Below are 11460 nucleotides of genomic sequence, written 5' to 3' on the forward strand. Positions count from 1 at the left end.
CACGGAAACGATCTTCTGGAAAGACAACTCCATATTCCTTAAAGATAAACTCAAAACCATTCGAAAGCTCTGGTGCAAGATTAGAAGAGGTTAGTAGAAACCTTCAAAGATAAACAAAATCAAGGGTTGTTGAAGATACAAAGCTTTCTTGATCTCACTGTTCTTGGCCAAAAGGTTAGCCCTTTCTTTTGTTTTTCAGATGGTTTCTCTTTGGCTTCTTGACGTCTGAGTCTGAGCTGAAGCTGATCCTCATGCACTTCTTGAGGAGACAAAGTTGCAAACACAATCTTCTTATCTCTGTGGGTAAAAGACTGGCGGTTTGTGAGCCCATCATGGATAGCTTTCTTATCATATTGCCAATGTGATACTTGCTTAAATTACCCTATAGTAATATTACTCTCATCAAAAGAGGTCAATTGTTGTATTTAGGGATCAAATCCACAGGGAACTGAGGAATCGGTAAATCTTATCTTAACTAAGATAGGTTGGAGATTTTCGAAACAGTAAGTAACAAGTAAATTAGAAACTGGTTTAAGCAGGACAATTACTCAATAATGATTGGATTGGGTTAACAAGTATGATTACTAGACTTAGGATTACTATTCAGGTTATCAGGATTATAGAGGTATGAATGCCTATATGAGATGCTTGCATGATATTAAAGAACCCAACGAAGCAATAGCCTAACTGTCGTTATGACTATCTATTATTAGAACCGATGAAACACCCCTTTGGCGAGTCATAGATTAGGGCGTCGATCGGTGTGCTGTCGCCGATGTCGATCGACATGTGCCCTGCGTCTAGCGATCGATTACTCTACAGGAGTATCGATCGATGTGCTACTACTAGCAAGCTTTAAGCGTGTGGTTGAATACAGTTCGCCAAGTAATTTACCAAGTCAGTGGTCTCTTGTTCTAGGCAAATTACTAGCTCAGAGAAGATATCCAAGGATTGATATCTCTGTATTCATGTGTAGGTTAGCTACTCCCACATAAGCATTAAACATGATCTTCTAAGATGAATATACATGCTCAGGTATTTATATTTTGGGCTAATCCCTCATACATATTTGAATCCTAAATCTAACAAGGATGTTTACTCAGACATGGCTAAGCAAAACACAAGCAAAATCATAAAAAGCTGCATAGTATAAAATAGATAAAAGGTGTTCAAGATTGTTCTCAAGCTCTCTCACCAAAAACAAAGAGACTATAAGAACTCTTGTAAAAATCGTGTTTGTGCCAAAACGCATAGGCAAGACTTAAATACTATAAAAATTAGGTTAAAACTCATCAGTGGTGTTTTGGTCAATAGATGGTGTCTTGGGCTTTAAGTCGGCTGTGACCAAATCCGGGCTTCTGCGGTTAAGTATCGATCGATAGCACTGGTGTGCATCGATCGACGCGCGTCTCTCCTTGTCGACCTCGGATGGTCGATATGGTCCTCTCGGGTATGAACTCTAAAGTGCTACAAAATACTCCAAAATCATCATTTTCTTCCATTAGCTCCTGAACCTATAAATATACAATATGGACACAAAAATAGATAGAATATATCCTAAAATACTAATATACCATGACTAAAAGTGGGTCAAAGTCATGGTATATCAACTCCCCCAAACTTAACATTTTGCTTGTCCTCAAGCAAAAACAACTGGTAGTCTCTGGAAAAAGTTTGAAAACAGCAGGGACTTGAAATGTCTATAAGTCTTAGTCATATCTTTCTAGTAGTGCAATCCAAGTTATAAAAATCCTAACTACAAAAGCACACTATACCATATCCTAATATAGCAACCAAGATCTCCTAGTCAACAACTTAACCAATCATGTCTAACATTCCCCTCTACTAACCTCAATTCTTGCATAAAATAAATGTGTAGGCTTTACCTTGGGAGTATCGATCACATGATGCAAAAATGTTCAAACAAATATCTGGACCTACAGATAAACAGTAGTTCCTATTATTTATCTCTACTAAATTGTATCTCAGTCAATTCTACTATATGTAGATTTATTGACCAAGATTGGACATGCTTCCATGAATCAAATTTTAATGGTTTCAGCCACCAAATCATGTTCACTTCTTTTTGACCTATATCCTAGGATTTATATGAAGCAAGCCTTAACGGTTGTAGCCACCAAGTCCTGTTCAAATCATTTACCTATAGAATTCTTATGAATCAAGCGTTAATGGTTGTTGCCACCAAGTCATGTTCGAATTCTTTCCTATATAATATAAATATAAATATAAATATTTCTCTTTTTTTTCTTTTTTGTTTTTTTTCAAATCTAATCGATCCTAAAATTTCATAATTGAGAGAGAAAAATGTAAATATACAAGGCTTTACCTTTCAGACTTGTTTGAAGAATCCGATCTCATGTATACCAAGCCCCAAGACAAGCAAGATACAATCTCGCCATTATCCAAGAGAATCATCACCTTCTTGTTGGTGCACTCATTGGCATAATAACCAATACCATGACACTTATAACACTTCACATCTCTGGATCTGGTGGTGGGTGCTTTGCCTTTATTATCACGCTGATATCCCTTGGTTTCCTCTTTTGGTTTGGCAAAAGACTTATCTTCCTTGGCTGATCTGAAGTTGTTGCCATAACTTCAGGATATCCTCATACTCTTGTAACTCCAATTGGTCTTGGATGTCAGAGTTGAGACCAGCTTGGAACCGAGCCACAGTTGCTTCAGGACCCTCTTGGTAGTAGTCATCTACACTTCTGGTTCCCTGAATAAGCCTCATGATTTTCTGATGGATGTCCCTACTGTAGTGACCAGGAACAAAGCGCTTCTTAATGATGGTTTTAAGCTCATACCAAGAAGGTAGTTGCTGCTCTCCAGTCTTTCTCCTAGTTGTGACAATCTGATCCCACTAGTGTAGTGAATACTCATTTAACTAAGTAGCAGCTAACCTTTCTTTCTTTGTGTATGAGTAGTTTTGGCAATCAAACACAAGCTCCATTTTTTTTCCCACTCAAGGTAAGCATCAGGGTCGTTGGTGCCACTGAAAGTAGGTATCTTGAGCTTGAGGTTGCCTAGACTGTTATCTAGTCTGTCTTGGATGGTGCGGTCGGTTTTGGTTGGAGATGGAACCCTTAGTGATCTAACTTCACCCGAACTCCTTCCAGATGATGTATGATTGTCCTCGGTGCCTCATGTGGCAACTCTCTTGCCTCTCATTTTCTCTCTAGCTGCTTTCCTAACCTGTGAAGAAGTACTCTCTTGCCTCTTTTTTTTTATTACTGGTTGGCCCTCTTGCAGATACAACAAATAGATAGAAAAGAGATGAATAGACTAAACAGAAACAGAGAGATCAAACGAGGTTCCCAAAAAGAAAAAGAATTCGAATTTTTTTATGACAAACCTTACATCAAGAGCCTTCAATCTGCTCTGATACCACCTGATAGAATCATGGTTGTGATGGATTCGTTTGTCCTTGATCTTTGAAGGTTAATCTGTGGTATGGTCGATGAATGTTTGATCTGATGTGCGGATTAGATAGATGGATGATCGATGATGGATGGATCAGTGGATAAATGTCGAGATGAAGGTGGTTCTTCAGTTTTAGATCGATAGAAAGATCACAACTTGCTCGATGTCTAAGTGATCTAGAGAATTAACTTTTATTCAGATTACAAACGAGATTGCTTTTAGATAATGAACTCTGTAAAACATCAATTTTCAAAGATGAACAAGAAATTCACAAGTTTGAGAGATTTGTGATAAAAAGAGTGAGTAATCTTATTGAAATCGATACAAGGGTTTATGTAGAAGAAGAACACGACATTGGAAAAGAAAACACAGACTAAGACTTGTAGTTTTACGAAAAAGAAAAGAAGAAATACTAGACAAGACCAAAGACTGAGTAATTGTAGATCTTGACTTTGTTCTCGTCTTGTTCTTCAATTGATTTTGGGTCTGGTTCAGAGATAACCAAGACAACAATCAATTTCTTCAATCTTCTGGTTTGATCTGGTAATTGAACCTTCAGATAAAAAGAATGGATCTTAGGTTTGGTTGGAATGTGCTGGAAAGGAGAAAGAAGCAACAGGCTTCAAGCTTCATGGATGGGCCGAACAGATCCATCGCCCAAGTTCAGCTCGCCTTGAATAGCTACTGGTTTAGTCTCGTCCAGCTTGTCCAAGTCAGCTCCCAGATCAGTCTCATCCAGCTCACCCAATTCAGCTCCTGGGACAGTGTCATCCAGAAAGTCCAAGTCAGCTCCCAAATCAGTCTCTTTCAGCTCGTCCAAGTCCGGTTCAGCTGCTGGTTCGATTAGGGTTGCATCATCTTTTTCCTCAAATTCACTATTTTCTGTAAAAGCAAATATGTTTCTTCAAACTTTTTGTTTAATAGATCTTGTATTTTAATCATTGTTTTCCATTATTTTATTTATCTTTTAAGATATATGAAGCTGCATCTCTAGTAGTGGTTTAATGGTGATGTATCGACAACGAAGTTAATGGCATATATCATTTGAAGTTTCACTAATGGTGTCTCTGTCTTTTCATGTCTATGTGCTCTATTCTTGCTCCGAAACCGCCGGCGAGCCTCTTTCAACTCGATCTCCAAGCCGTCGTGTTCGTCTTCCTCATGGTGTCACACGGAGAATCCGGTCTTTCGCGTTCTCATTTCGATTCAATCATCTGCGTCGTGTTCTAGCTCCTTCTTTCTCGTCGTGAATCATCATCACCGTGACCTCTTTTCCTCTCTGACTCGCCCTTCAACCTTCATGAAAAAGCTCGAGAGCAATAATGGTTAACTTTGGCGTTTTTGCTCATCTAGTCCTTTAGATTTTGTATTTTATATATACAGCACTTTTAGATTGAGGTGCAACGGATCGTGTATCCAGAGAATTTTAAAGTATTTAAATCTAGATCTTTATCCGGTGATTTCATGTTTTTACTATCTTTATCCGAATTTGGGGTTCTCGGATATCTAGACGTTAGATATGTAGATATTTTTCTAAAATTGTAGTATCCGGCAGATATCCGGATACTTATTTGGATCTTTAAAATAAAATAAAAAATAATACTAAAATATTAACAACAAATTAAAAATAAAAATGTGCATGGTGTTTTTAATTATTTATATGTATATTATTACAAATTTATATAGAAAATATAAATAAAGTTAATTATATATATATATATATTATTTTGAAATAATTATTAATAAAAATTACGGATATAGATTTGAATCCGATTTTTACATATCCACCATTTTACTATTCAGATTTTCGGAGTGGATCCGGATTGGATCTCATATCGAATCCGGATCTCGGAGAATAATTCAAGCCCTATTCTATATTGTATGGAAATTTAGGGGCATTTAATTAGAAACACTGTATCAAGTATCAACCCTCTTTCGACCATAGTGTCCAGAAAAAGTAAAACAAAGTTCCAAGGGCATTTATCTCGATCTTGGATTCGCTTAAGAGCAAAGGCTAGAACTAGTAGTAATACAGAGTAGTTGCATTAATTAGATGATGAACCGAAGACTGTACCCAAGAGGTAGTGACATATGTTAACCACATCACTCGTCTAAGTGTAAAATGTAAAATCCGCCATCAAATGTTTCCAAATAAATGTTGGTCAGAATACTATTTGTCGCTAAAATAGGAAATAAACTTGTTATTTTGTAACCTGAGGAATATGATACGTATATCTAAACTAGAGAAGATAATAACATAATTGATGGGGCATTTAAACTGAAACCACAGCATAACAAGTTACCAACCCACACTCTTCACTACCAACTCCAGTTTCCATGAAACATCAAAAGGCTTTATAAACTTGTTGCTCTGTCTTCAAAATTGTATTAAAAAGATTGTCTACATCACTCTAAATGTTTAATTATTATTCAGTCTGGTTAATTACAAAACGAGGTCTGACAGAAGAAAAGCATCACAAGAGCTTTCTGGTTACCAATGAATTACACATTATTGCCTTGTTATTTAAGAAGCAGAGAAAAGGAGGTGTGCTGCTAAAAGTACAAGATTTGGTAAAAAAATAAGCGTCAAACCAAACATAGTAGAAGAAAACCAGAAGTATATATATATATATTCTATCACCAAGAGAAAGGGCTAGCTCCTTGCAAGAACACTTCATTCTCCACCTCTTTTACCCTCTGGCATACCTGATTGCATATCTTTATCGCCATCGCCTGCAGCAACATGTTTTCATCATCAGAAACACTAATCATCCCATTTTGCAGCATTTTGATTCGAATAAGCTTTAAAAGAATCTTACCTTGTCTGCAAGGGGATCAAATGCTGCGTAGAGTTCAAAATCTGGTGTCACCCAGCATAGCAAAGCTGCAGCAATTTTCACAAAATTCTTTTTCTGTCAGTTCGCAGCAACAAGGTTTTCGTATTTTGTTAAAATGTGCATGTTCAGGAACTTACTGTAGTTTTCGTCTCTTCTATATTGAGTCTTGTGGGGTCCCAATCCTTTCTCATGCATCGAAGCATAGAGTTTCTGGTATGCTCGGTATAGACTGCAAAACAGCTACATTAGTTTCTTCTGCGTTCTAAATACTAATCCTTACATGGGGATTCATGGCTTTTACCTTTTTTGTTGTCTGTGACTAGTTACTGGAGGTGAGAACTCAGAGGAAACGTATTGATCTAAGTATATACTGCGATACATGAAATGCCAAAGTCCAAAGGGACCTCCAGTTCCCACAGATACCTCTGTTGAAACTTGGCCCTCATTATTGGTAGATGATGGTTTCTGTCTAAGCCGGCGGTCTATTGGCAAATCCTCAACACGCAATCCACCTTCAGCGATTGATCTTTGAACCGTTGTAAGGATATTTGACTTGAGAAGAACAGCCTCGATGCGAACCCTACACAAGTTTATGGATCTCAATAACATGACTACTGAACAGTAGGTCAAAAACACAAGTATGAAAGCGATTTTTACCTGCAATCTTTGAGATGATAGAAGGCATCTGAACGCGTGGTAAGCAACATCACATATGTATCATCCTACATCGCCCAGTAAGTTAATATATCACTACTTTAAATGGGTTTACGAAGCTCTTTAGATGTAAAATTATGGCTCACATCGAAGAAGTGGACATAGGCATGCAAAAAGGCCTGAGGATTGTATCTTGGTAGACAGATTGGTGAGAAAGATTCTGATGTCCTGCTAGCAGAAAGGACGTCGTGAGATCAATTCACAGTTTCACACACAAAACAAGTGTATGGTTCACTGTTTATAGATAGGCAAAATATTTAGCACTTGCCTGAATGATTCTGAAGACATGACGAAATTTGAGAGTAGAAGCAAGTCATCGGGATGGAGAGAAGCTTTCTGTGCACCAGCAAGACTGACAACCTGCACGTTAACACACACTCAATAACTATGATGGGTTTCGAGGCTGAAAAACTTTGATCTTTTGTACAAGGGCATCTACCTTGTGTCTGCACATTAGTAGTGCAAACAGGGCCCCAGACGCGCAAACGTCTTGTAATACTGTCCCTGTAGCTTTCCTTGACGCATACGGAAGGGGAAGACAAGTGTAGGCATGTAGAAATGTAGCTGGGTTCCTAAAATTAGGAAAATCATCTCAAAGCTGGTTAGAACATTGTCTACGTGAAGCATAGGAGTATACCGAAAAGAGAAAAGGTGTAATTTGTAACAAGAACATTATGGCTATGGGAAAGAAAATAAATAGGCTCCACCATTCTAATAAAACTTAAGGCCTGTCTGTTGAACGTAGACATTGTAATATACAAAATATACAAATTGGTGATATACGTATAGCCTATAACCCTCTTTTTACATTTTAAGAATAGCCTATAGCCTTGTCTCTGTTCTTACATCTTTTTGCTAAAAATGTGTATCATTAATCACAATGTTGGCCTCTAACAGACAACTGATCCATGAAAGGGGTACTTTTATAGCAATTCCAGTGAAAAACATCCTCATTATCCAAGTTTCTCTAGAGATCAGATCATTGCTTCTAACACAAATATAGATAAGTCTAATTTTCCTCCAGATTTGGGACCCATAACGTACAGGAGACTAGTATAACTTCGGCAGCCGCAATCTCCACATTAACATTGGTAAAATAACAGGAAAACAATGTGAAAGGCAAACGATTGAGTTGCGGATCAGAGACAAACCAGCTAAATGAATGGACAAGAGATGAGAAGACAGCATCTGTTCCTCCGAGCAAGGGTGTCATGTCGAACTTTGCATTCTTTTCAAAACATCTGTCTATTGACTTTGTTAAAATCACTATCATCTGCATCACCAATTTTGCATTTTGGTCATTTGAACCGCTTAGTTGAACATGAAAAAAGTTTCTAAAGGAAGGATACAGAGCAGTAGTTCTGTTGTTACCTGACCATAAAGAAGATCCAACTGCCCCCTTAAATATTCATACGTTTCATCTGTACAGCTGATGCAGACCAGGTATATTGGCCCCTTCACGAGAAAGACAACCTGAAGTTGACCATACATATGACTTACTTATTCTAATTGAACAGAACACTTCCCTTAGGGTGCAAATGGAATATTACTTCGAGGATTGAAATATGGTGGAATGATGCATTCCTCAATAGATAAATAAAATAAACAAAATTCAAAGAAAAAATTTTCTTCAATTCTCTCCACCAATGTATCTGATTAATAGGCAAATATAGGAACTACCGCCAAACTATAAAACTTATTGCGCAAGGAATTTGGAATACCTGGTGTTTTCCTGCCTTGACTAAATTGACACGGTCACCACTGAAAAAACAAAAGGAAACCTTAAAGACAAAATAAATATAATTATCAAGGGACACAAACAGCAGACAAAGCATGTGCAGTTTACCCATTCTCAACAAAGGAAATAATAGCTTGAAGAGTAGCTGAAAATCCAGCAAGCTTGTGTTCATCTCCATATCTGAAATCAGTACTTAAAACCCGCAATACAATAGCGAATAGTTCAATTATGAAGCAAACCTGGAATATATGGGTTTTCCGGAGTTACTCAATATGAAGAAATGCTTCTTCCTCTTTCTCCATGAAAGAGAAGCATCATCCTGCATTTCATATTAAAAGTTTGTTCTCAGAGTCTCATCTACCTCTAATAAGAAAGATTGTCATTACTGAAACGTATCACTCAATACAAAATTTTCCACAGTGCCGTTAATACTACTTTTACCAAATGAACTCTACTCAATGGTGCAAGAAGCTTTCAATCACAATATTTCCACGAAGGAGAGCTGATACTTTAGAATGACGAAACTCACCTCGTCGACGTGGCGTTTCCCAGGCAACCACGCGGCTTCGTGCTGCGAGGCGGTGTCACCGTCCACATTAGCTTCCCGGATCTCATCCTCGCTGGCGTCGTCAGCTCCGCCGCTGCTCCCTCTCTCCCCATCGTATCCGCTGCTCGTCGGACTCGGCGGCTCCTCCCCTGCCTCCATTTCCACCGGATGATCCGCCCTTGGAGACGCCTCTATCTCCTCTCCTCCGTTGCCTTCATTCCCGTTGGCCGGTGCAACCTCCTCGTCGTCGTCATCATCATCAGAGACTCCGCTTGGCTCAGACAGATTCATTGACTCTAATTGACTTTGAACACGCTCCGAATTCGTCCCGGGATCGGTGCTAGGGTTCGGATCGGCGAAATCGGTGGCGGATGATGAAGGAGAAGAGCTCGAATCTGAACTCGTCATTGTTTGGAATCAGTAGAAATTCTTCGACGAATTTTTCAAGGAAGAGAAAGCGATCCAACGGCAAGTCGTCTTGTTCATTGAATCTCTCTGCTTGTCCACTCACATTGAAGGAGAAAGATGATTCACGATCCACCAACGGATCCAGATTTCAGTTGGATACATTCGACCCGCTTAGTGACCCGTCTCGTTGGGCTTTTCCTGATATGATAGGGGTAGCAGCTCGGGTAGGGCCTCACTACTTTATTTGGGCCTTAGGCCTGTTTTCTGGTCAATTGTGAAAACAGAAAACCAATGGATACGTGCACATTTCTATAATTTTTTTTTTCAAATTGAAAACTTTCATATTCGTTTCCCTTCATCTCCCAAAAATACTCTCTATTTTAAAACTAAGATTTGACTCGTCCTACAGGCAAGTAATTAACAAAATAATTATATTTGGACAACGTAATTACATACCTAAATATATTATCAATTTAATGAGTATTTTAAAATATTAAACTTATTTTAAATTAAAATGATATTAATATTCTCTGTACATGTTTTATTATTCTTTTATAGATCATATTTATCTTACTATTGAGAAATGTTCAGGAGTACATAATATTTTCATATGGTTTTAAAATGTTCAACAAAAATGTTTAGGAATACATAATAACATTTTTGAACTTTGATATTTTTATTCCGTTTATTCTTTATCATAAAAGAGTTTGGTTTTGTAAAAATAACCAATTTAAATCATCTATTTTAACCAGAAACCATGTAAAGCAATTTCATTTCTCTTAGTTCTGTTGATATTTGATCAAAAAAATTTCTTAACCTTTAGCGAAAGAATTTAGTTTTTAGTGTCCTTGATAAAAGAATTTTGGTTAGTGTATATTTTATAGCAGTAAATTAATTATACAAATGGAATATTTATTATTTGAAATAAACAATGCAAAAAGCTTGTATATATGTCAGTTTGTATGTTTTGTAAAGAGGCAAGAAATTGATTGTATGATAAAATTTACTCTTTACAAAACATACAAACTGAATTGATATAAACATACATGTATTATATAGTTTCAGAATGTTAATTCGTGTCAAATAAAACTGCAAAAAGTACTTAACCATATTTTATATGTTTTGCACTATAATAGAGTGAAAAATAAGTTTACTCCAAATATAGAATAAATAGTTTTATTTTTTGTTTATCACTCTATTTTCTACTCTAAAATAGGGTATCATTGAAGCAAACTCTAATTTTATTATAGAGACACTCTATTTTAAAGTATAAAATAGAATAAACAATTAGAGATGGTCTTACTACTAATGACAAAAAAACAAAACTTTTACGTTTATAAAATTGAAATTAAACACTCGCCCAGTTGGACGGATCAAGATCTAGTAATAAATTAATTTGCGTATTCTTACTTATATTTTGGTAGTCAATTTTGAAATAATATATATACATGCCTTTATAACAAAATAAACAAGCTAAATTTAATTTAAAATTATAAAACGAAATTTACCTGGGCATAGCCGGGCAAAAACCCTAGTTTTTATAATAGTTAGTAATATATATACAATATAATTAATAAATTTATCATTATAATAAAATATTAAAATAATATATAAAACTAAAATTGATTTTTAATATTCTGTAAACGCAATATATCATGGCATATTTAAAAAGAATATTAAATTAATTTTGATATTAAAATACTAAAACGAGGTATATACACAATAAAAATAAATTTGAATTATATTTATCTGTTAACGTGATTTTTTGT

The 11460-nt window shown here is 36.4% G+C and overlaps 1 protein-coding gene across 1 annotated transcript; it reads right to left on the reverse strand.

Moving 5' to 3' along the window:
* Nucleotides 1–5853: 5853 nt before the first annotated feature.
* On the reverse strand, nucleotides 5854–9814 carry LOC108845135 (vacuolar fusion protein MON1 homolog). The gene is made up of 14 exons (XM_057004490.1): nucleotides 9266–9814; nucleotides 8976–9055; nucleotides 8845–8916; nucleotides 8720–8759; nucleotides 8370–8471; nucleotides 8150–8271; nucleotides 7438–7570; nucleotides 7267–7358; nucleotides 7085–7166; nucleotides 6942–7006; nucleotides 6586–6864; nucleotides 6422–6513; nucleotides 6267–6331; nucleotides 5854–6180 (listed from the first exon to the last, which is right to left on the reverse strand). Exons 1-14 carry the CDS (start codon nucleotides 9689–9691, stop codon nucleotides 6085–6087), a joined length of 1746 nt encoding a protein of 581 aa, XP_056860470.1. The 5' UTR covers nucleotides 9692–9814; the 3' UTR covers nucleotides 5854–6084.
* Nucleotides 9815–11460: the final 1646 nt, after the last annotated feature.

The sequence above is a fragment of the Raphanus sativus genome, chromosome 3, assembly GCF_000801105.2.
Source record: "Raphanus sativus cultivar WK10039 chromosome 3, ASM80110v3, whole genome shotgun sequence".
NCBI classification, from domain to species: domain Eukaryota; kingdom Viridiplantae; phylum Streptophyta; class Magnoliopsida; order Brassicales; family Brassicaceae; genus Raphanus; species Raphanus sativus.